This window comes from Mirounga angustirostris, unplaced genomic scaffold, assembly GCF_029215605.1.
Source record: "Mirounga angustirostris isolate CCGP_5_RB_7025 unplaced genomic scaffold, mMirAng1.0.hap1 SCAF_8, whole genome shotgun sequence".
Classification (NCBI taxonomy): Eukaryota; Metazoa; Chordata; class Mammalia; order Carnivora; family Phocidae; genus Mirounga; species Mirounga angustirostris.
The window spans coordinates 144,311,642-144,336,024 of record NW_026991716.1 but is presented as its reverse complement, the minus strand read 5'-3'; the positions used below and the strand labels follow the sequence as shown (position 1 = coordinate 144,336,024).

The window sequence follows — 24,383 nt, the reverse complement described above, 5'->3', positions numbered from 1 at the left end:
GGCCGCGGGCACCCGGCAGGACGGGCTGTCACCTCGCCGCCGCCGTCCGCCTTTGGGAGTTTGCGCCCCGAAGTCCAGAGCAGAGGGCCCAGGGCCCGCCCCTGGGCCCCCTGTTGCCCCCCGGGTGGCTTCTGACTTAGAGGCTGGATGGGGGTCCCTGCTCCCAGGCCCTTTGGCCCACCACCCTGCCTCTCCCCCCATCCCTCTCCCCCTCCGCCTCTTTCCCTCTGCACCCGTCCGCCCTTTCCTCCTGGACCCCGAGGCAGGTGCGCAGGGTGCGTGGGGTCTTCAGTCTCCTGGCCCCACCCTTGACCCTGGTGTGGCCTGAAATTTAGGTTTCCTGAGCTTGTTTGGAGGGGCTGGAGTCAAAAGTGCCTAAACAGACTTGGAGGAGGCTGGCGGGGATTTGGGTCTTCGGGGCGGGCAGCCTTGTTGTGGCCTTGGTGGAAAGCATTGAGGGGAAACACAGGAGGGGGTCACCTCCCTGCTCCTAAGGGTGGGGGAGGGAGGGGTACAGACCCCAGTGGTGCAGGACCCACTGCCGGGTGTGCAGGCTTAGGTGGTTTGGGTAGTTTGTGTAGGGGTGTGTGGGGGTGGGAGGTGACAAAATGACATCTTAGCATTTAATCACAAAGTGGGGGATGTTTCCTTTGTTCCAGGAGGCCCTCTAAAGCTCCTGGAAATAAGGCTAGGGCGAAAGTGAGCAGACAGTGGTTGGGGAGGTGGGGTGGGTCTGTGAGTGCGGGGTCAGAGGTGACCACGGGGGTCGTGGTCCGAGGAGTCAGTGCGTGAGTGCAGGCATGTTCCCACCTGAGTGGACCTTTGAAGCAAACTGTGGGAAGGTTGCTGCCAGCCGGGCGGCCCGACACAGGCCCATCCCCCTCCTCTGTGGGACCCCAGCCCCCAACAATTAAGGGTCAGCAGAAAGTGAACTGGGTCCCACACCCGCCCACCCGGATCCAGCCTGTCTTAGAAGAGACCCGGAGGAAGGTCAGCCCAGGGCCTGGGTTGATTGTTTACCTTTGGGAGCAGGTGTGTGCCGACAAGAGGAGGCTCTGTAAGTCGTGTCCGACTCATTCTTTCGGGCGGTGCAGATTTTCTGGTGACCGGGATCGTGGGGCGCCAGGGCACCTGCAGGCCTGGCTTGGTTAAACACAGTGAAATCCTCTTGGGGCTCAGGTGTGGCCCCAAAGCCCTGCAGCGAACGAGAGATGTGGAATCCAACCTCAGGAAACCCTCAGCCCTTAGAAGACCAAGGAAGGCAGGAACCCTAGCTCTCTGGTGTGCTTTTCGGCAGGCCGTGGCCGTGGCCGAGGGGGTGGGGGGGTGTCCAGCTGTCCAGGCCGGGGGGCACTGCCTGCTTACCTGGCCCCCCATAGCCAGACTGGTCTGCCCCGAGCTGTCTGTTTTGTCCCATCTGCTCAGCCATGCACTCGGCCCTCCTGACGGTCCTGGAGAAGGTCTGCATCCTGTTTCTTCTAGAAGTTGCTGTAAAGTCTGAGGAGCTTTGATGGCCAGCTTTGGCTAACGGAGGCATTTTGCTCTTGCAGTGCGTTAAACCGTCTACGGATAACATATAGGATGTGAGTAAATCCGCAGCTTTTCTGGCACGTTTCATGTTCCTTTACTTAATCCCGGCAAGAGGGCTCACATGGGTGCATGGGGCTGAGAACCCGGGTGGGGAGGTGTTAATTACAGTGCAGCTTGTCTGCTCTTGTACGAATGCTTTCTTTGTTTAGCGAGTGACAGAACCATTTCTTTACTTGTAGGAGGTGTCCACGTTTGTTCTGAAGTCTCAGGATTCTTAAGACAGTGGTTTCCAGAGATCTTTCCCACCCAGAATCCCTTGCTTAAATTTTTGTTTGAAGTACCATCCTAAGGCTCAGACCGTGCACTTTGTACGGGACAGGAATTGTGCGTTCTGTTTTTCAAAGGACGGGGCTTTGAAGAGCAGCTCTGGTCACTCTCGGGGCCCGACCCCAGGCCTGGGAACTGTCAGACAACACCTGTTGTCGAGCAGAGCTCTCACCACAGCGGTGCTGTGGTCACCTGGTCTTAGCTCTTCTGCCATCCCGTTGAACACGTGATGTGACCCTGGGCACCCAGGGCAGGGGTGGGGGGGCAGGGGCAGCACGGTGGGCCTAGGCGGCCAGTGGCGCTCCCAGCCTTTCCCTTGCACCCCCCGGCTCGGCGGCCTGTCCGCGTGCCCGCTCGTGTTGTAGCTGGGGAGCCCGGCCGGGAGGCTGGTGTGAGCTTGTCCCAGAGGAGCCAGCCCACTTGCAACACCGGCGTTCCGACGGTGACTGCGGCAGGCTACGGACCAGCACCCACTCAGTGCTGCGGGGTGTCGGCCCCTTAATTCTGGCCTGAGCTTCTCCAGCTGCCCGCGTGACCCTGGGCTCTCACTGTCCTGCCGATGGCACCTGGCCAGGACCCTGCCTCAACACCCCCTCCTCTGGGAGCTCTCGGAGGGACGGGGGTGGTGGCGCCGGTGAGGGCTGCTCCCCGGACATGGCCCACACTCTGCGATGTTGAGAAGTAGCACAGTGATCCGCGAGGGGGTCAAGACCCGGGTTACTTCCACCGGCAGTTTAATGGAGGAGGAAGGAGTGGATGTTTATGGAGTGTCCATGACACCCAGGACACCAAATCCTGCTCTTGGGACAGTGCAGGCGTGACCCCAACGGTCACCGTGGGACCCCCAAGAAGGAGGCTGAGAGTCTGCTTAGATGAGCCCACTGAGCCCCGAGGCCTGGCTCACCCTGCCCTGCGCCTGCCGCGCCAGCTCGAGGCCACCGGGGACAGGCCCTGTTCTCCTAGGTTGCCCTTGCCTGCTGGCCTGGCTGGGACTGCCGCGTGGCCCCCAGGAAGAGGCTTAATGGGGGGTGAGGGAGGCACTGTTGAAATCACTGGAATCGGTTCTTTCTTTGACCAACTGTCCGTGGGGCACCTGCTGTGTGCTCTGAGTCAGGCTGATGGCAGGACACACAGGCCTCCACTCTGCTCCCATCCAGGAAGCCCCAGACAGAGACCCTCACTGCGTCACAGGGAAAGGTGGTGCCACGGTGGGGCTGGTGCTCTGAGGAGAGCACCTCGGCATTGCTGGTCTCGCACGTCTGCAGGGCCCTGGGGACCTGCCCCGAGAGGCAAGGGTCACAGCGTGAGGACACCCACAGATTCGATGGCAGAACGGTCTGTGTGGCCATCAGCCCGGGCGTCTCGGGGTCGGGGCAGGTGGTGGGAAGGAGCCGGGGTCTGAGGTAGCATTTTGCAGGTGGAGGGATGCTGGGACTGAAGGTCCTGGTGGGGGGCTTGGGGAATTCCAGACCAGGAGAGGGCAGGGGGAGGGCAGGGGGGAAGGGGAGGGCGGCCCACCACGGCCAGGGTTAGAGGGGCCGAGGGACAGTGGGGCCCTCATGTTGTCCCATCATAGTGTCCGGATGCCCAGGCCCCTGTGTGGAGAGGCGAAGGGAGGATGGAGGCTGTCAGGGTGAGCAGGCTGCCCCGGGGGCCCCAGCAAGGGACCACAGGTGGACAGAGGAACAGAGGAAAGCGTCAGAGTGACGGGAGCAGTGGCCTTCCGGCAGCAGGTGCATGGCCAGTGGGGAGAGAAGGGAAGGAAAAGGCATCCCGGGGCAGCCGAGCAGACAGGGCAGCTGGGCCCCGGGGTCCAGGACAAGCGTAGGAGGACGCAGGCAGCTCCCACGCGCTGCGCCGGGGGCCTTGCCCTCCAGACCGCGTGTGTAGATGAGGAAAGTGGGTGTGGGATCTGGGAAGTAGTAGTCAGCGTTCTCCATGAAATGGAGATGGAACCCACAGGATGTACGTGCAGGGGAGACTGGGGGAGACGGGAGGTTTGCAGCATTTCGCTCACGGGCTTGTGGGGCTGGAGACGCAGGTAGAGCTGAGGCTGCCGCTCGCAGCCGGAGGCCCTCGGAGGAGAACCCCTCCTTGGCGGCCCTCAGACTTTTCTTTTGACACCTTCAACTGATTGGATGTGGCCCACACATGATGGAGGAGGCTCAGAGTCTGCTCACATCGAGATTAATCGCACCTAAAAACACCTTCACAGCGGCATTCAGGTGATGTTTGACCACGCCCTGGGCACTGTGGCCTGGCAGAGTGGACATATAAGCTGACAGTCCCCGGGGCTCTGCAGGGCAAGGCTCTGCATGGTTTCACCACTGGGCACAGCCCTGCCGGCCCCCTTCAGGTGCCAGGGGAGGCTAACCAACATCTGTGGCTATGAGCCCTGATAAATAAAGGTTCCCACCATGCTCTGCTCACCCTCTGAAAACAGGGGCAAGAATTTAATGGAGCACATTCACTATGTCTGCATCCATGCTTTGCCATTTGTTGGTTTGAAACCCCGGGAGCTTCCTGGGTGAAATTCAAAACGGGGCCCCATATACAGAGGGCCAAGAGCAACTGAAGAAAGAGGCAGGCGCCTCCAGACTGGCAGGTGGCTGTCTTAACAAGCAAGGGAATTTACGGACAAGGCTTGTCGTGGGCGACCTCGACACGCAAAGCTCCCTGCGCCTGCCTGCCAGGATCTTAGAAGTTTATATAGAAGCCTTCACGGGGTTCAGTCACGTCTACTGTCCAGGTGGTCTCAACAGCACCCACTCTCCCCAGGCTGAGTCCTTGGAACATCTCCCACCGGGCAGGGGAGCGGGATGGGGCCTCCAAATGCGTCCAGCTCGTGGATCAGGCCCTCCTGAAGAGCCCCCCCGCGCACCACTGCAGGTCCCAGCGCTCAGTGGCCCAGGAGCCCCTGGTGAGGGCGTGGGACAGGGTGAGGGGAAGCTGGTGGCCTCACCGGTCCTGCAGCGGTCTGCACACAGGTGTGTGTGCTCCAGAGCACCGTACAACCTCTTCCACTAGGGCTGCCATCAAGCACGTCGGAACAGCCGCTGGAACGCAGCCAGGCACTCCGGGGCTCAGCACGCAGGGCGTGACTCGGTGGGACTCCGGGCAGCTTGCCCAGTATCCCCGCACCTCGTCCCCAGCCTCCCGCAGCCTTGCAGGATTACAGTAGAATCAGAAACCAGTCGTCTGGTCCACACAGTAGGACCTGAGACCGTTTGGGGGTCCCCCTGTGTGAGGAGCCTCTACTCTCTGGGGAAGTTTCCTGCCCCACCCCACCTTGGGCATGGGAGGGTCACTGCTTACATGGACATGCCCTGAATCATCCTCTGCCCAGGGACTTGAGGGCCCCAGGGCAGCAACCAAGTGTGCTTCTGAATGAGCGAGTCAAAGATCAGAAGTTGGGGTGTCCGCCCTCCAGCAGAGGGTGCGGATGGGCAGCAAACGCCCCTCTCACCAGAATCTGGGTCCTTGACCGGAGCAGAGCCCCACCCCCAGGGGACTCTGTCCCCTGAGAAAGGGGATAAGCAAAGTCTAGGAGCCTTGAAGGCAATAGCCTCCCACCCACGGCACCTGGCCCCAGCCCAGGGCCAGCCCAGGGCCCTCCCCTCCCCAGGCTGCACAGCCAGCTGGCCCCCTGCAGCCCAGCCCCATGGTCAGGCCAACCTGCAGCCCCCACCCCAGCATCTGCCCCTCTTCCCCGAGCCTGCTCCACTCCCAGGGGTCTTGCCAGGTGACCAGCTAGTGAACTGGGTAAACCAGTCCCTGGTAAGAGGTGCTCCCGTGCTCCCCCAGGCTCCACTGGCCCCTGGACCCCCTCTCCCCCTCCTCCCTCCCGCCTCAGGCCTGGGTCGATCCTCGGGCCACCTGCCTTCCAGAGGCCAGCGTCCCTTCACCCACATGCACCTTAATGGGCTGACCTCTGTCACTCTGAGAGTTTGCTGACACTGTTCTCCCTGAGTTCCTTGAGAAAGAGAGGATGCGCATGTTGGTGCTGGACCTGAGCCAGGCTCCCAGCGGGCATTTGTGCCAGGACGTGGAGGGTCCTCGGAAAACATCCAGTGTTGGCAGAAACCAGCTCTGTGGGCGCCTGGGTGGCTCAGTCGATTGGGAGTCTGCCCTCGGCTCAGGTCATGGTCCCAGGGTCCTGGGATCGAGCCCCACATTGGGCTCCCTGCTCAGCAGGAAGCCTGCTTCTCCCTCTAATCCTCCCTCTGCTCCTGCTCTTTCTCTTTCTCTCTCTCACACCCTCTCTCTCCCAAATAAATAAATAAAATCTTAAAAAAAAAAAGAAAGAAAGAAAGAAAGAAAGAAACCAGCTCTGCACCCTGGGAAACAGGATCAGAGCGACTTGAGGAACATGGCCATGCCTGCCAGGCCACGCCAGGGCAGACTTTGTTGCTGAAACTAGCAGCATTTCATGAATGGTGCTATGGGTGCATGTTTAAAACATTAGCTTTGTATCACTTCTTGAAGTTCGTATATATTTTAAGTTGTTCTTCTTTGCCATCAGCAACAATTTGGATCAGTAGTCTCTCTGAAGATGCTGGAAATACAGAGGGCTCGCGTCAGGGCTGTTTTCCTTGTCTGCGGGGTCACTGGGCATGGACCATGGCTGTGAGTCTGTCACGAGGGTCAGAACAGACACACGGCCAGGCCCAGGTTGCTTCCACGGGGGGAGGGGGCTCTGTCTGGGCTTGCTGAGCCACACACGCTTTCTCCGCAGAGGAAGGTGGATCAGGGCATCCTGGTGTCAGAGCCCAGGGACGTGCTGGGGGGTGCCCTCCTTATTGCCAGCCTGCCTGTGCCATGGACTTGCTCTGTCCACGCTCACTGGGAAGGACGGAGACGTGGCTTTGAGCTTGGGCCAGGCTGACCACTGGTTCAGCATTCCTTCCATACCAGGCTGTCCCAAGTGTGAGCCCCTGACTTCTAGAAAGCCCAGTTTACAGTTTCTCTTCCGTGACTCAGTGCCAGTGCCCAGCAGGGAGCTAGCTTTTCAAAAGCTGGGCAGCAAGCAGAGGACAGTGCTGCCCCCAAAGATGTCCCTTCCAAGAATCCGCAGGCGCCGGGGAGGGACTGACCTGGGCAGCGGGTGGCCCTGTGCTGGTGTTCTGCCTGGTGTGTGAACACTTGGTCTCATGGGGGCTGAAGGGACACATTCTCTGCTGCTCCGTTTCCTTATCTGTGGTTTTGACCCTGGTTTGTAAATCCAGAACACCCAGGCACTGTCCCCTTGCATCAGACTCCTCTGCTCATTCTCTGTGGGATCACGGGAGTGATCTTTGCAGCTGTAGGCTGGAAGGTCTGCCCCAGGGCAGCTGTGGTCTGGAGGCCCCGGGAATGCATCAGGCCTGGGAGGACACCGGACAGGGTAGAAGTAGCACCACCCCGTAGTTTGCTTCTAGCCTCATTGATCTGTTCTTGAGCCATTCTCCTATCCCTGTTGGACTTGGTTCCCTCCAGGTCAGTCTCATGGGACTGTGTATATGAAGGCATTTGGGAAAGTTAGCCAGGCTCTCTGGCGGTGAAACCGCAGCTGAGAAGGGGGCAGGGGGCTCCTGGCCGCCAGCCTGGGAAAGCTAACTCTCCAAGGCCACCTGCCAAAGAGTGGCTGGTGGGGACCCGGGTCATCTGTACAACACATGCATCTCTTAAGAGGGACCCGGCTGAACAGCAGGCACCGAGGATTGCTGTTTACCATGACGACGCAGCACCATGCTGCTCGACAGATGGGACTGGAAACACAACGAAGCCAAAAACCTTTTCATTTTACCCTCTAACAAAAGGGGTTTGTTTGCCTCTTCAGTTGCGGTTTACTTGCACCTGAACTCAGTTTCCTAAGTGAGGAGCAGAAGGTTCTGGATCGTTATGAAGCAGCTCTCCAGGTGGCTGTTCAGAGAGTCTAACCATGGAGGTCTAGATTACATTCATTTTACTCCAAACAAATGCAGAGTCTCTAAAGAGTTCCAAAGACTCAGCCTCGAAATCCCATGTTTGTTTGCTGCAAAGATCTAAGAACCTCATCGGAGGTTCTGTGAAAAGACTGTGAGTTTGTCTTGGTTGACATTTGTGGGATACAGCTACCACCTTGAGCAAGTGAAAACCCTGGAGTTGGTTCATTGCAGTTGACAGGCTAGAAGTGCATGAGTGATGATCTCAACCCTGAGCTCTGAGGTGGGGGAGCATGTATGACTGTGACCTTGAGTTCTGAGGTGGGGGAACACATATGATGACCGTGACCTTGGGCTCTGACGTGGGGGAGCACGTGTGAAGACCATGACCTTGAGCTCTGAGGTGGAAGAACACATGACCATGACCTTGAGCTCTGAGGTGGAGGAGCACATATGATGACTGTGACCATGAGCTCTGAGGTGGGGGAGCACGTGTGAAGACTGCGATATTGAGTTCTAACAGCTTTGGGTCCTAAAAACCATCTTCCCGGACTGGATGCTGCGTGCTCCATACACATCAAGGCTGCCTTTGTTCGTCTCTTCTTTGGCCGGTCTGCCTCATGGGACAGCTGCCGTGGGGCCACCCTAGTGGTGGCCTTCTACCTGGGCCAGGTGTCCACCCATTGAGTGGGTCATTACTGAGAACTTACTTTAGCTCAGACCTTTGTCATGGCCATGGGGACACAGCCGCCAGGACACACGCACTGTGCTGTGAGGAGCTGGTCAGTGAGCAAGGCAGGTAATCAGCAAGACACGAGGAGAGCCATCGCAGTCCCATTGCGTGTTGGGGGTTAACAGAAACATGGTGATGAGTCTGGAAGCACTGGGCCTCCAGGCCGCTTGCCCCAGGGTCTCTGCCACCCCGCAGCTCTGATGTCGGGTGTGTGGCTTTGCGATAACGTATTAGTTTCTGAGAAGTTGTCTTAATAACCAGGAAAGACTTGCGATGTCCTTAGTCTTCTTCCATCAAGTCCTTGGAAAGTTGGCAGCACACATCAGTGATGACAACACCTTGTAGTTCACAGGACACCTTTTTCCTACTGAGCCCAAGGCAATGAAGAGATGGACCCAGGGACCCCACCCGCGCCTGGGAGAAGCTGCAGCTCCCTCTGGGGCCTGTGGGAGTTGGCAGACCAGGCAAGAAAGGGCCTCTTGACAACACTGCGTTCCAGCAAGCAGGCCAGAAGTGAAATTGGTAGGAAAGCCATGGGTGGAAGCCCAAGGCCTGGATTCCAGAGCCAGTCTGTGAGCCTCAGTTTGCAAATCTGCACAATGGCATCAATAGCCCACCTAAGAGGATCACTGAATCAAATTGGCAAATATTTTAGGCAGGTAGTGGCTTTTTTTTTTTTTAGCCCAACACATATTTGTTGAGTACATACAGTGGGGCTGCAGCAGTGAATCAGACTTTAGGGAGCTTCCTTCCAGCGGGGGGAGAGAGACAATAGAAAAACGTGTCTAGTTACGCTCAGCTGTGAAGGACAGTGTGCGCTGGGAGTCAGGACGGGCCTCCCCAACAAGGAGACATGTGAGCTGATTTCTGAAAGCCAGGCAGATGTACAGGACAGAGCCTTCCATGCAGAAGAACAGCACATGCAAAGGTCCTGGGGCAGGAAGGCAGGGAGGCCAGAGAGCAAACAGGGCCAGCCCTTGGAGTTAACTTTCAGGCTCTGGCTTCTTTGAGGGAGGTGAGAGTCATTTTTGGACTTTGGGCAGGAGTGTGGTGATTTGCCCCCTGATCAGCAAGATTCTGGAGGCTGAGGTGTTGGGTATGGTGGGCAAGTCTGGAAGCGGAGACTCTGGGAGCCCATTGTCAGAGTCCAGGGGGCGAGACGAGAGAGGTGTGGAGCAGGGGGTGGACGGGGATACGTGGGCAGGTAGGTGAGGGGGTGTTTCGAAGGGAAAACCATCAGGATTTGCTACTGTCTGGACTTGGGGTCGAGGGGAGAAAGAAAGGTGACCCCCAGTTTTGTGTCCCAAGCAGCTGGAGGGATGGAACGTCATTGCTGAGGAGGCAGTTGCCTTTGCTTCTCTTCTCAGTGAGGACAACGGCACCTCTGGCCGCCCGTCAGTGGGCTCAGCACAGGTCCCCTGAATAAATGACGAAGGGCCCCTGCCGAGGGCTGTGGCCCCGGCCAGCACTGCCCGCCGCCCGCCCGGGCTCCAGCTGTGTGAGGTCTTCTCCTCCTCCAGTGGCAGACCCCTGCTCCCACACCGGACCCCAGCGGCACCTTGGTCTAAAGCAGAGTTGCCCCCCTCTGCCTGCCAGGTGCCCTCCGGGACGTCTGGGGCCCCAGAGGCGGCAGAGGGTCTGCTCTGGCACAAGCAGCAGGATGCAGAAACAACAAGAAAGTGCACGGAAAGCCAGTCTGCTTTTTACCATCACCACGCGAGGGCTGGGAATGAGCCACCCGGCAGACAGACAGACAAGGAAATCACAGGCACTTCTGTCCCAGTAACTAACGGGGGTTGAAGGGTGAGGGGTGGGAGGGAGCTCGGAGCTCCAAGGCTCAGCCTGTCTGTGTGTCTGTCTGTCCGCACAGCTCCCCCGGGCCTCCCGCCCCCGCCGCACATCACAGCGACCCTTTAAGCCCTCGGTGCCCAGCTGAGGCGGCGGGGTTCAGCTGCCTAGTGTTTGTGCGCAGGGAGGAGGCGTGCAGGGAGAGCGTGCTAAGAACCTGTGGCAGGGCTGCCGACCGCGCGCCTGCTCTTCCAGCCCCCTGCTGCAGCCCGCCCTTCCCTGCCCTGTCCTGTGGCCGAGGGTGCGAGCGTCAGGGCTCGGCCGGGGTGACCCGAGCGCACCAGGGTCGTCCCACCACGTGCCCCATGCGGACGGCGGCGGCGGCCAATGGTTATGGGCTGGGGGTTCCCCGCCTTGCTGGGCCTGACCTGGGGGTGGTGCCCTGGACAGAGAGAATATTAGGCTCTGATGTGACTCCCAGAGAGGGACGAAGCTAGACCAAGGAGGGGGAGAGAAGCCACAGTGCCTGGGCAGGGTCAGCTCCCAGTGCAGCTGGGGGCTCACGGCCCAGAGACGGCAGACAGGACGTACCCCCAAAAGGGCGACGAGACAGCCTGTATCCACCGGCCCCACGTGGCCCCTCTGCAGCGGTGAACTCACCCTGCGGGATGCAAAGTAGTGGGGGCTAGCTGGGCCCCCACCTGGACAGGACCCGGGGCAGCGCCTCTGAGCCCCAGCACCGGACAGGCTTCCTCACCCAGGAAATGGGGGTGGGAAGCTGTTCTTGACTTCCGAGGATGCTTCCAGATCTTATTCCTAAAATCTATCCAATAGTAACCAAGTCCGACCAGTTCAAAGGAAGAAAACAGCCCAGGGCTGTGAGCCCCCCATCCAGCAGCCCCTCGGGATGGGGTGGGCTCTGCATCAGGGCCCCAGAGGGGACCCAGGCACCAGCTGTAGGAGTCACCTCCAGGATAGGAGAGGGAGGGAGGAGCCCACGCAGAAGGAGCCGCTCCCTCCCTGAGCTGTCCTGGCTGAGGACAGGGGGGCCACGGCCTATGCCCCACTCCTGCCCACAGAGCTTGTGGCCTCGGGGGCACGGGGGGGACAGGAGAAGGGGGCCGTGTAGACAGTGGGCCCAGCAGGGTGCAGTGAGGACAGGGCAAGGCGGGAGCCTCCGGATGAGGGACTCTGGGGGCCAGAGGCAGAAGGGGTCGTGTGGACATCCCCAGCTAGGGGTGCTGGTGTGCGTGCTCAGGGAGGACAGAATTGCGGGGGTGGCTGGAGGTGGAGAGGCAGAATGCACGCACACTACCCCCTACCAGAGGCAGGCCCACACCACGGCAGCCGGGACCACGCTCCGCCGGGAACCTCTGCAGTGAGCAGGGGCGACCAGCCCCAGAGGAGTCTGTGGTGGGGACAACTGCAGATGTGGCTCTGCCCACTTGGGGCTCATCCACGCCGCACAGCCTGTCCACCCGGCACGGCTGCATCCACAAGACACGGCTCGTCCGCCCCGGGCTCCGTCTACACAGCTTGGCTGCATCTACACAGCATGGCTCATCCGCACGGCAAGTCCCGTCCACATGGGGCTCTGTCTACCCAGCAGGACCGCGCCCACACCTCATCCACACCTCAGCAGCCTCCCACATCAGGACGGCCTCTGGCCCTCACCCCTCCTGCTCCTGAGGCTCCTGCCACCGCCTGGCTGACCGAGGTCCGCCCCCCGCCCCAGCCCCTTCCCCCTGTGCGTTCACCTGTCAGTGTGTGGAGCAGGTTCTCATGTCAGGCCTGGAGGGGATGAGCAGGTCCCACTCTCGTGCCAACAATGACGGGTCCCAGCTCCATCCATCTGGGTCACCAGGAGGTAGAAGTCAAGTCTTCTTGACCATGCAGTCTTCAGGCTTGAGGGGCGGACCGTGCTGGCCCCTCGGGTAGCACCGCCCCATCTGTTCTGGGAAGGAAGATATGTTAGCTATTCCCTTCGGGTTCTCTCCGCACTGACCCTGATGGATGGTCGGGCTAAGTGCACAGCCTTCTGGGAGTCTTTGACCCAGGGCATGGTCACTTGTCATTGCATTGGCCACCGGCTTCCGCTAGACCACTCTGTTTGCAATCCCTCTCTGTGAGTTGTGGGCCCAGCTTTCGCCCCAGACGTGTCTAGACGTGTCCGCCACCCACAGGGTGCGGACACCACGGGAAGCACCATGGCTGGAGCCGCAGGATCATCTGGACTCCTGGTCCCTGTGGAGCCCGTAAGGCCAGAGAGGCAACTAGGCCAACCAGTGAAGCCGCGATCTAGATTCTGAATATTCCTCACTCTGCGCCCCAAGACAGAGCCCGTGTTCCGGTCGTTTCCCATCACAGGTCACACGGGAGCAGCCAGGGCTCCTGGCCTGGGACAGCGCTGGTCACCGTTAGGGCTCAGAAGACTGCAGGTGAGATGGGGCGGAGCAGGGACCAGCCCCAGCCCCACGCTCTGCACCTGACCCATCCTCCACATCTGGGGTTGGAGAGGTTCTTCCCAGCTTCACACCACCTTAACAGCCCGGTGGTTTTACACGCGGTAGCAAGTTCTGGGAAAGTGTGCTTTTGAGGGACAGCTGACCTTCACTCAGGGCTGTACATCGGTGCACTCAGAGGCCAGGGAGCAGGCAGCATGTGCTGGCAGGTGCACGGCCCCAGCGGCCAGCTTGCGGTTGGACCGCGTGGCTCAGGAGCGCTGCGGCTGCAGCTACAGCTGGGAGGACTCCCCGTGATTAATGGCTGTGCTTTCCTTGCAAAGGCAGGGTGGCTTCCCTAGGGCCGAGGCACGCTGCCCCCACCCACCTCCAGGCCCTGCTTGCAGGTGGCCTTCCTGGAGCCGGCCGCCATCTGGATGGTGCAGGGTCGCTGGGCTGAGCCCGCCGGTGCACGGGGTGCTTGTTAGCAGACTAGCGCCTGTGCCCCCAGGTGGAAGAGCAGGGCTTGTGCTGATGTCACTGCCTCCTAACCCGAGCTGGGCCCCTGCATCCCTTCCAGAGACCCTGAGAGAGGCTGCTCTGGAGCAGGTGGGATATGAGACGGTCGTAACAAGCCCCGAGCCTGAGGCTCTCAATGGACATCCGGTTGTGGTCCGGCTCATTCTACCTGGGCCCCTCTGGCCTCTCCCCTGCACAGGATCCGCACCCGCACACCTGCTGCCCCTTGATCTAGATGGACGGACTTGTGCCTGTCTGGTGGTCCCGAGTACTCCGCGGGTGATGGGGGGCCCCCCGCCACACAGCCCTGTGGCCGGGACAGCTCCCCGTGTCTCGTGCTCGCGCTGGGAAGGCCACCTGGGCGCGGGAGCTCAGCTCAGGCTCATTTGGAGAGGCAGGGCGGAGCTTGTGAGCCGCTGTGTGCGTGTGTGTGCGTGAGCGTGTGTGCACGTGTGGGGGGCGCATGCGTGTGTGTGCGTGTGCACGCATGTGCACGCGTGTGGGGGCGTGCGCGTGTGCACGCGTGGGGGTGTGGGCACGCATGTGCACACACGCACAGCGAGGTTGACGCTGCCCGGGCTGGGCTTCCTGATCCTTTCTGTGAAAGCACATCTTGTGTTTGTACACAGCGCGCACGTGTAATAAAGACCTAAATCCACACCTGCCTCGGACGCTTGAACCAGCCTGCGCTGGGCGGGCCAGGAGGCTGAGGGCTTCTCCTGCGTGCCGCCTGGTGGTACCGCCCGGACGGGACCGTGGGGGGCCACTCATGCCCCCTGAGCTCATATTTACCAAGTGTGCTCCTCGGAGAGAAGCAGGGCTGCTCTACCCCCTCCTCTGTGGCCTGGAGTTGCCGAAGGGGCAGTTCTGCCGTGGGGGATGGACGGGGCGGGGCCGGATAGCAGGGGTCCCTGTGGGCACCCAGGCTCCCTGTAGACGACGTCACGGGCCAGCCCTAGGCAGGTGCCGGCCGGGGTCAGGGTGGTGGGGCAGGCTTGCTGGCTGCCCGTCTGGTCCCTGTGCAGGAAGTACCCGGGCCCCGGGCTACCGAGGGCACCCAGCCTAGCGGCCACAAGAGAGAAGTCTGAGGGAGGGCCCCTGAGCCAGGCAGCAGGAGGTCGGGGCCTGAAGGATGGGAGGAGGGCGTCCAGAGCCGTCTGGGGCTCCTGCTTCCCGTGATTTTCCAAAGTCGTACTAACACCAGTCGCCATAGTAACAAATGGGGTTGTGTTTGCTCTGACCTGAGGTCTATGGGGATTATTTTCCTACAAAGAAAACGTGGGCACGAGAGCTCAGCCCCACGGACTGACTGGCTACTGCGCAAAGAAGGTGTTGGGTGGGGCAGAAATGAGCCTGCGGGGCCGGCCCCCGCACACAGGCCCACGCGTGCACACACGAGGGTGAGCGGACGTGGTGAATGGACAGGGCTTGGCGGCCGGCCCTGGGGGACGCCGCACCTCTCCCCAGCTGCCACAAGAGGGCGCTGGACACACGCCGTGAGCCTCTGCCCAGCGCCGCCCCAGGCCCGGGGCGGGGGGGGGGGGGGGGGGCCGGGAGGGTGGGCATGTGGGGGGCGGGCCTGGGCAGGACCAGCCTGGCGTGCTCAGGGCCATGTGGTTCTGACCAGCTCCTCTTGGTGCAAGTCGGGGCTCACACCCAGACTCCGTCTTCCATCACCCCTGATCCCACCCATCCGTAACTTGAGGATGGCCGGGGCCAGAGGGAGGCCAGGGCCCTGCCCTGTGTCCTTGGCAGATGGGGCAGCAGGGACCGCTGGCTGACCCCGAGAAACCACCAGAACCTGGGAGGGGCTCCTATTTCTATCCTTCCTCCAGGCCCCATGGACAGACAAGGAAAATTATGCCAAGTGTCTGTTAACCACCGGGTAATCTTGGGTTGCTGGGTGAGCGGGGAGCACAATTAGAGGCCAAGAGGGGCCCGGGGCAAGTGATCTCCAGCCCTCCCCACTCCTGCCCACCCAGAAAAAGTGAAAGCCTGACACACACGGCGGAGGCAAGAGTGGCCGGAAAGTCAGAAATACTAGCTTCTCCTTTGTGCAGATTAGGACTTTTTCTTTCAGGCAAAACAGATGTTTTCCTGGAAAATGGGTCTTAACTAGTAGGGACGCATGGTTTGTGAGAAGACACAGGTCAGGGCTGGCGTGGGGCTGCTAAGTAGGCTGACTCATCTACACTCTGAGACCATGGTGACCACCAGTGGGGAGGGTCGTGTGGCCCCCAGGGGTGTGGTGGGCCAGGGGAACAGGGTCCTGCACCACAGCCGCGGGGCTGAAAGGAAGCCCACCCAGGTTCCCTCCGGGCCCCAGGAGTGGGCAGATGGCTCAGGAAAGTGGAGGCCAGGCCTGGGCCAGGTTTGGATGGAGGCCAGAGGCCGAGTCACCAGGTCTAGAGTCACAGAAACCCCGAGGGCTGTTTTGTTGCAGTTCCCTGGGCCAACTGCCTGGTCTCGCTGCGACCCCTCCTGCCCTGGGGTGAGGCCGGGGGAGTCGGGTGCGCGCTGGGGAGCATGGCTGCCACCCTGCTGGGATGCAGGACGTCACAAGTGGACCTGGGGCAGTTCTGTTTGGGCCGGCTGCCAGTGCAAGGGGCTTGTGGCCCTCGGGGACCCACAGCCCATTGAAGTCATGGACCCAGGAGTCTAGAGGGCATGTCTAACCTTCACTTTGGTTTGGTGAACTCTGCCCTGTGGCCCTTGGGTCACCTAGGCCCACCTCCTTGGGAGACAGAATCTAGAGCACAGGACGTCCTTTCTGCAGAAAAGCCTACTCACTCCGTGGCCGGCCGCCCCAGAGCCGCTGCGTGGGCTTGGAGGCTCGGCAGAGGAGAAGAGAGGGTTGACTCCCGGGGACCAGGGCGTCCGTCCAGGGGACCTGGGGCTCTTAGAGAGGAGCCAGGCCCCGGGCACAGTGGCCAAGGGCTCCAGGAGGGGAGCAGGGGGACCACGAGGCCCATCAGTTTCGGCCTTGGGCCCCATCCGCACGTGACTATGTGGTTTTCTAAAATTTGCAGAATGAAGATGTTTTTAACCGTAAGTGGTTAAAACCCACTGACTCGCCAGAAAGGGTTGGCTCCCTTGCCCCAAGGGGCACGCGGGTCGGGTTTGGGAGGGCAGTGGTTCACAGGTTACCGCCTCCCCGGGCGGGGACAGAGTGGCTTCCAGGACGTGGCGAAGGAAGGCCAAGGCGGGCCTGCTGGGAGGCGGAAGAGCGCCAGGGGCCTCACCCCGAATTCAGCCTGGGGTTCAGTGCAGGGGCGGGGGAGGGGCCCTGGGGTCTCGGGACCCTTTGTACTCCTCACACTTTTTAAAAGTTCGGACCGGATGCTCTTTTATCCAAGTACTTACCTCACAGCAATGGGTCGCCTCGCTGTCTCCCGCAGGAGACCCCCGGCTGTACCCGCCCTGGCCCCGCGCTCACCCTCAGCCTCAGCGGCTGCTCCCAGACAGTGTGCCGCAGACCCTGCCCGCTGACGCCCGCGGCCCTTGCTCCCTGCAGCCCCGGGCCTTCCTACACTGTTGCCCCGGACCCAGTGGCTCAGGGCCAAGGGTTGAGGCCACCGCGCAAGCGGAAAATGCGCATTGAGGGGGGATGCGACTGGTGCTGGCTGTTCAGTATCCCCGAAATACCCTGGGGGGTGGGGGCACCGAGCCAGCCCCAAGGATGCGGGAGGCAAGCCCCGAGGGGCGCGGGGGTACCTGTGCACGCGGACCCAGGAGCGCGCGACAGCGCGTCCTCGGCACAGTGGCTTGAACTGTGTCTGAGGAAGGTCGGGCCGCTCTGTCCCAGGGCAGGGGCAGCCAGGAGAAGGGAGCCGGGGGGCAGGAGGATGTGGGGGGCACAGGTGGGCCGCTCGGCCGGTGACGGGAGGGGCAGGGCTGGGAGGCACCTTCCCAGAGCGCCCCGTGTTGTCAGGGCACGTGGGGCAGGGCCTCTCTGCGTGCCAGCGATGGGGCCAAAGGCCACAGGCTCCACGTGCCCCCCCTCCTCCACACGCGGGCCCCCACCTCTGGGAGACACAGGCCCCGGGGGCGGCCGAGACAGAGGCAGGCTGTGCGCGGGCGGCAGGGGAGGTCCGGGAATCCGTGAGGCCCTGAAGCCCTGGGACGCGCTCTGGCGTCCCGACGGTGACAGGGGCCGCGAGGCCGAGCTCAGTTCCCACTTCCCCCACGATGAAGTGTTCTCCGCCTCTGCCAAACACGCCCAGTCGGAGGCGAGGCTTGCACGGTCATCACGCCAACGCGGAGCGGCGGCTCTGAGGCTGGCGCTCGGCCACCCCGAGGCCTGGGGGCTCACACGGCCACAGCCATGGCCACATGCAGACAGGGGCCCTGAGCACGCATCCTGTGTGCACGCTTTCCGCCTGCCCCAAATGCCCTGTCCCTGCCCTGTCGGCCGTAACTGCCTCAGCTTCCAGAGGCCCGTGACCGTCTCGCAGGACCGTCCTGAGGGGGCGTCCGGGGCGGCGGGCACAGGACGCTGGGCTGCAGGGGGCATGGATGGTGCAGAGGTGGCCACTCACAGCACATGCAAGGAAGAAAGACTGTTCTCGGCGGGCAGTGGGCCGCGCCCCAATGAGTGGCCGAGGACCCGCGTGGTCACTCTCCAGCCGGCCCTGGCGGTCCCCTACCTGCCTTGGGATGGCAGCAACGCGTCCCGCACAGGCTGGTGTGGAGGGGCTCCCGGGCGCACACCCGGTCTGGGGCCGCCCTCACGGACAGGGGTGGGTTCTGTCCCCGTCACCCGACTCCGCGGTGGGGAGTCTCTCCGTGTCAGAGCCTCTAAAACGGATCTGTCTGTAACTTTGCTGAGTTTTCAGCTTTTTGGGAAATCGTGTCCCCGGCAGCCGTGCCGCTGACAACGTTTGTGTCAGGACTGGAACACTGTGTCCACGTGCTGCGGTCTCCGTCCCGCTCATGGGGCGCGCACACGCCCAGGCGCGCTCACCGTGGTCTGTCCTCTAGCAGCCGATCAATCTGTCACCCTCCCCATCGTCTACATGACCCGGCCCCACCCCGCCCTCTGTGGCGTCCTTCTCCCGCGGGGGACGCCCCGCCCCGTGACCTGCAGCGGGCCCAGCCTTGCACCCCGTGTCCCGGAGTCTGGCAGGAACTGGGTCCCGGGCGGTGCGGGAAGGAACGGGAAGGCCGGTGAGGAGCGAGGCCCTGGATGCACCCCGGGGGGACTGAGGCAGGCGTGGGTCCTCATGCCTCCCTCAGGGCCACGCACACCGTCCCCGCAGACACACGCACGGAGCAGGCCTGCTGGGTTCGTGCTAATCGCTAGAAAACACATTTTGCTCACTCTTACATAAAACAGGCTGAGGTCTGAACGGGTTTTCCTCACACTTAAGCCACTTGTGCTCCGGAAGCATCAACGGGGACCTGTGTCTGAGCCTCACTTCCAGAGCCGCACGTGTGGTGAGGGCATGGCCACGCGTCCTGTTGGTCTGTGAGGCCCGCACGCCCGTGGGCGCGGCTCGGAGCGGCTTCCACCCAAGGAGTCCGCGCTGCCGGGCTGACACCGAGACACGCACACCGCATCTGCGCGCGGCCCCCGGTCGGGGCGGGAGCTCGCACCGCATCCGAGTTCCCGGGGCCCCTGGATCCCACGCACGGCCCCCACGCTGAGAGCCTGTGGCCCGCCACGTGTCACGCGTCATGGCCAGCGCTGGGACGTCGGCTTGGGACGATGGGTCATTACGAGGAGGAGCAATAACATGAAACATCTGCTCTTGGTGGCGTGTTTGAGCACACCCGGCGTCTTACAGACGAGGGAACGGGGCTTTACGGGCTGAGGAAAGTGTCCGGGTCAGGCGGCCGGCACGAGAGCCCGGGGCTGTGGTTCTGGAACTGCACTCCGACCCCGGATCGTCTGGTCTGCGCACCTTCCCTGCTGGTCGGCAGACAGCACAGCTCCTGCTCGGCCGCCATGTCCCCGTCCCCCCCGCTTCTTGCTGGGCGTCTCCTGCTCCCTGATGACGGGTCAGCGTGTCACTGGTTCCTTGGAAAACAACAGGCTTATGAAGTCCAAAGTCAAAGAGCTTGTGTTAGGGCACATACATTGTCAAGGAATGACAGGAAACTCGTCATAAGGGCACAAAGCCCATTAACGGGCAACCCGCCCACGGCTCCTGCTTCACCTGGGTTTCCGGGGGGCTACACTGCCCCCTCCAGCTTGGCCTCGCTGCACTTGCCTCACCCGGGCCCCAAACCCCAGGCACCGCAGCGTTTCTGCCACGTGCGTCCGGCAGGGGGACACGCACAGAATCACCAGGAGCTTTGCGTCACCTCCTTTAAAATAAGAAGGAACGGCAGGTGAAAGAGCCCAAGAGAAACCCGGCATGGCTAAGCTACTGCGGAGCCCACGTGGAGTCGGACGCCGGCTTCGGGGGCGCGGGCCTGGGCGTGGGTCGCTCCTGGTGAGGGCGTGTGATGGCGGGGTCCCCCAGCCAGAGCACCCAGGGCTCCCCAGCCTGTTGGACAACAGGGGGTGCTGAGCGGCCTGGGAGGAAAAGCAAACCCAGGGACAAGGGAGAGGGAAGGACGGAAGGACGGGGAGGCGAACCACGCAGACACTGGGAGGCCACGGCAAGGGCTGTGTGTGTCTCCCGGGGGCCCCGCTGCCCTGCGCCCAGCCTCACGCATCAGGGGCCCTCCTAGAGGGAGAAGCCGAAACATGAACCCTGGATGCAGCCCTGCCTCTTCCTGTGGAGAAAGCCCATCTGCAGTGAGAGAGAGGAGACGCCAGGATGAGACGCATAGAAAGCCTAGAACATTCATTCTACCCCAGCTATCCTCAGGGTGAGCTGCAGCCCACCACGCGCCCGACAGGCTGGGACACAGGATGTGGAGGCGGCCCTGCGAGGAGCCGAGGACCTACTTGGAGGGCTGGCCAGGCACGTGCAAACCAAGCAACCCAGTGCACAGCAACACGGAGAATAGCGCTGAAAATACTCTGGGAGGGGACAACAGTGACCTGGGGGCCCAGGAAGTCCCCCAAGGAGGTACGGCCAGGAGGAGCGAGCCCCCCAGGGGAGGGAGTGTGCCGTGCCACCACCTGGGGGTCCTGTGGTCTGGGGCCTCTGGGGGGCCCTTACGTTACCAAGAACGTCCTGGAGAAAGTGGGTGAGCTGGCTGTTGCGGTATGGGATGTGGCCTCTGCGCTCCGACAGGGCCCCCAGGACGTCCGCGAGGGCCGCCAGGCTCCGGTTTATGAACGAAGTCTCCCTCAGGGCCGATCCTGTCACTCCAGACACACCTGGGAAAGCACGAAGACCCAGCCACGTGGTTAGCATGGGCAACGAATTCTCTGGCAACACCAAGAAATGAACGAGGGAAAGCAAAACTGTCGCTTCTCAGGAAGGGAGCACTGAGTGGGGAGCCCCTCAGTCCCATCGGCGTCCTCCTCTGACCTCCTGCATGGCCTCGACTGGGAATGGGCTGGCCGCTGCAGAGCCGTGGGGGGGGCATCGCTCTGGGACGAGCACGTCTGGCAGCCATGGAAAGACAGCTGCCCACTGGGAGGAGCAGCTGTGAGCTCACTGCAGACGGGGGCCATGCTCAGGACGCCCCACATCCCCGCTCGCCCCGGACAGAGGCTCTGCGCTTACCCACACACTCGCTGCCCGCCAGGTCCACGAGCTGCAGCTTGGCATGCACCTGTTCCGCGGGTCGCTGGGCCCCCGGGGACCCGGGCGACACTCTGCCCCAGGCTGGCCGCCCCTCGAGCGGTGGTCCAGGTGACTGCCGGTCAGCTGCAAGGGGGTGACATGTACCCGGGAGTGACGTCCACAAAGCCTCCCTCAGCTTCCCGCAGCGCCGAAGAGTGGGCCCTCATCCCGAAGGACCACACTCCGGGGTGGGGGGCTGGCCATGGGGAGGGGCTTCTCTGGGTAAAACAGGGAGAGGGAGGCCAGTGCCCACGTAGTCTCATGAGCACCAAATGATGTTCCCAGAAATACTCAGTAATGACACAGATTAATACCCGATGGGCCCTGACAGAGGTAAACTCCACCCTTGTTTCCTAGGCCCCCACAGAAATCCTGACAAAACTGGTCTTCATTTTGCCGTGTGTGTCCATTTCATCGAGCATTATTCCTAAACAGACTTCCTAAAGGGATTTTTTTTAAACCTAAATAATATATTTACTGTGGAAAGCATAAAACATACACATAATTTACAAAAAAAGAAAGAACTACATAAAATCCACTCTGGTCTCCACGGCCTTCTCCCATGTGGCTAGTGGCTGTGGGCTCCCTGGACAGCACCTGCCCACCCACGGCCCCGCCCTCCCTGCAGGTGCGCCCGGTCCTGGGACTCATCAGGCTGAGTCTGGGGCTCAGGGCAGTCAGGAATCTCTGCACTGACCCCCCAACCCCCGTCCTCCCTTGCCTGGACCACCTCGGCAGCCACAGATCAGGGGCGTATCACCCCCCATCCCCCCCCGCGACCAGGCATCTGTGTAACCGCAAGTGAAGTAGGCCTTGGACCAGCCATCCTCTGCCCGTGGACTCTGGCACCGGGAGCCTACAGAAATTTGGGTCCTCGGCCAGTCCATCCCAGCCTGGGGGCCTTGGGCTTCGCGAGTCCCACAGACGACCCTGTGTGCTGGCCCAGTCTTCACCGACTGGGACGTCCAGACCCTTGCAACCCATGCCTTACTTTTCTTACATAACTGGCACCATTGTATATACTGGTTTGTGACTTTCTAAACCCAAATCACACTCACGACTCGGGCATCGTATTCCCAGATACAAATACGCCCATTCTCCTCGTGTTATATCCTATTTAACAAAGCCTTTCCTCTGTCCCTCACCCTGATCCCCTCTCTTCTCAGGCTGGGTTCCAGACCCTCCAAAGGAGTGTTTGCAATTCCCACCCTCGGGCTCCGTGCAACTTCTCTTCCATGCCCCTGCCCAGGTGCACACGGCCACTTACCGGGGCTGTCGCAGGGGGAGGCTGCGGTGAGAGTGGCCGTTATTATCAGGTGGGATCTAGAAGAACGGGCGTGCACTTGGGTGGCGAGCTGCGCCCTGAGCTGCAGGCTTCCGGCGGCGAGCGCGATGAAGTCCTCCGCACTGTGGACGGGCCTGGCAGAGAGCCCGAGTGATGGGGAGCGCGCCTGGGGTGGCGGCAAGGGACGCCCCCCACCCTCTCACCCAGACCAAGGGGACCTGTTGTAGGAAAGCGGACTGAAGCACACGTCAGACAAAATAAAACAGCAAATCAAACGCCTTCCTTTCTGAGGCCTGACTGACGTGTCATGAACTGCTTTACTCTGGAATAATCAACTGTTTCAGGACACCCCGTGGACTCCAATAAAAGTCCATTTCCCTATTTTAGTTAGTGAGAGATGACAGCTAATCAGAAATTCCCATCAGCGGGACCTATGTTGTTCTGAGTCTTATTAGTCAAAAGCTGAGAGTTCTGGTTACCTTGTGCAAACTTATGGTTCACTGTACCATCCTGCAGGTTTTTTTCAGATGCTAGAAACAGCTGCAGACCCTTCCCTTACTGACTCTGAGATCCCAGGACAGGCTCGCTACCCTAACCCTCATCAAACAAGGGGAGACAGCCTTCCCCCGCCCCCCGCGAGCAAACTGGATACCCAGATGTGGACTCAGGGAACAGGCAACTTTGAGGAGTGTCTTTAAACAATATGAGGAGACTTTGGGCGCCTGGGTGGCTCAGTCGTTAAGCGTCTGCCTTCGGCTCAGGTCATGATCCCGGGGTCCTGGGATCGAGCCCCGCATCGGGCTCCCTGCTCCGCGGGAAGCCTGCTTCTCCCTCTCCCACTCCCCCTGCTTGTGTTCCCTCTCTCACTGTCTCTGTCAAATAAATAAATAAAATATTTTTTAAAATATGAGGAGCCTTCCCTATTTACAAGATGAATGATTACTGTATTCTATCAAATATTGACATGTACAAGCGGAAATGAGGATGTTTATACTTAATGGCGGGACCGTGGGGAAGTCCACTTCTCCAAGCTCGCTCCCTCATCTGGAATATGAGGATGGGACCTGTCACACATTTGTCATCAAGATATTTTAAAAGGTTAATTAACGTGTCTGTTTCAACTGTGATTTTAAAAAGATAATTTCTAAAGCAAACTGAAAAATGCACGACACACCCTAAGTGCAACAACACCGTGAACCCTTTCAGCGATAATGGGATCCCGGTGAGGCTGCCGGCCGCTCAGAGAAGCCGGGCCACGGCTGAACACTCACTGCCGGGTTGGCGGAGAGACCTCCCGCTTTGCTGCCTTGCTTGTCGGCGCGTCACGCTTGGGCCCAGACACCTCCGTGCGGCGCTCTTTGGCCAGAAGGTCAAGAATGTCGTTATTATACACTTCCACTATGGACACGTCGACCTTCAGGCTCTTTGATGGGTTTTCTGAAATAAGCCTGGGGGGTGGGGACACGAGGGATCAGCCACCACGGGAACTGGGGCAGCCCCGTGAAGAAAGCTGTAGGGGACCCACTCTCACAGGACAGGCTGCCGTCCGGGACACGCAGCGAGACCCCCAGCCCGTGAGTACCGGGCAGCGTCTTATCACCAGCAGGAAGAAAGCGAATTCTCTTCGAACCGCAGGGTAAGCAACTGTCTTGGGAACAGCTGCTTTATCTGAGCCGTATCTGAATCAATGATTTCAGCCATCGGTAGGGACCCTTAGGATCCCAGGCCCACGAGGGGAGGGTGCAGGGAGAGCATGCAGCCTCCATGCAGAAAGCCCCTCGGCCGAGTCTCATCACCACACAGAAGCCCAAAGCCGGCTGCCAGGACAGGACGGCTCAGCACCTTCCCGGGGCTGGGGTTTGCTCCGTTCCAGGGAGGACTGGGTGCCGGCTCCTGCCGCAGCCCGGCTCGTGCCCAGACCGCCAGCCAAGCCCTGCCAGGACCTCCTGACAACGTACCCAGCCTCTTAGAAACCACTGCACGTCTTCTTCTGTTTCATCTTGTAAGGTGCTATGTGCTGACCATGGAAAGGTTTAAAAATACAGATACGACCCGCTTAGAGAAAAACCCCATAACCCTAGTCAGGGCAAGAGTGACCACCAGCCCAGCTCCTCCTGCCCACGCCCCTGCTAGCGCCTTTCCACAAAACTCCCACAGCCCACGGAGGCC

At 61.0% G+C, this 24,383-nt stretch overlaps 1 protein-coding gene across 1 annotated transcript in view; it reads right to left on the bottom strand.

Annotated features, from left to right (window-relative positions):
- Nucleotides 1-340: 340 nt before the first annotated feature.
- The window catches only part of KIF25 (kinesin family member 25), a 50,736-nt gene continuing 26,693 nt past the window's right edge, over nucleotides 341-24,383 (bottom strand). The window contains exons 11-17 of the mRNA XM_064596974.1: nucleotides 23,486-23,662; nucleotides 23,209-23,442; nucleotides 22,197-22,348; nucleotides 20,870-21,013; nucleotides 20,362-20,517; nucleotides 19,400-19,550; nucleotides 341-19,260 (exon numbers count right to left, since the gene is read on the bottom strand). Of these exons, the coding sequence (XP_064453044.1) occupies nucleotides 19,251-19,260; nucleotides 19,400-19,550; nucleotides 20,362-20,517; nucleotides 20,870-21,013; nucleotides 22,197-22,348; nucleotides 23,209-23,442; nucleotides 23,486-23,662 (1,024 nt within the window). The 3' untranslated portion in view covers nucleotides 341-19,250. The remainder of the gene's footprint in view (nucleotides 19,261-19,399; nucleotides 19,551-20,361; nucleotides 20,518-20,869; nucleotides 21,014-22,196; nucleotides 22,349-23,208; nucleotides 23,443-23,485; nucleotides 23,663-24,383) is intronic.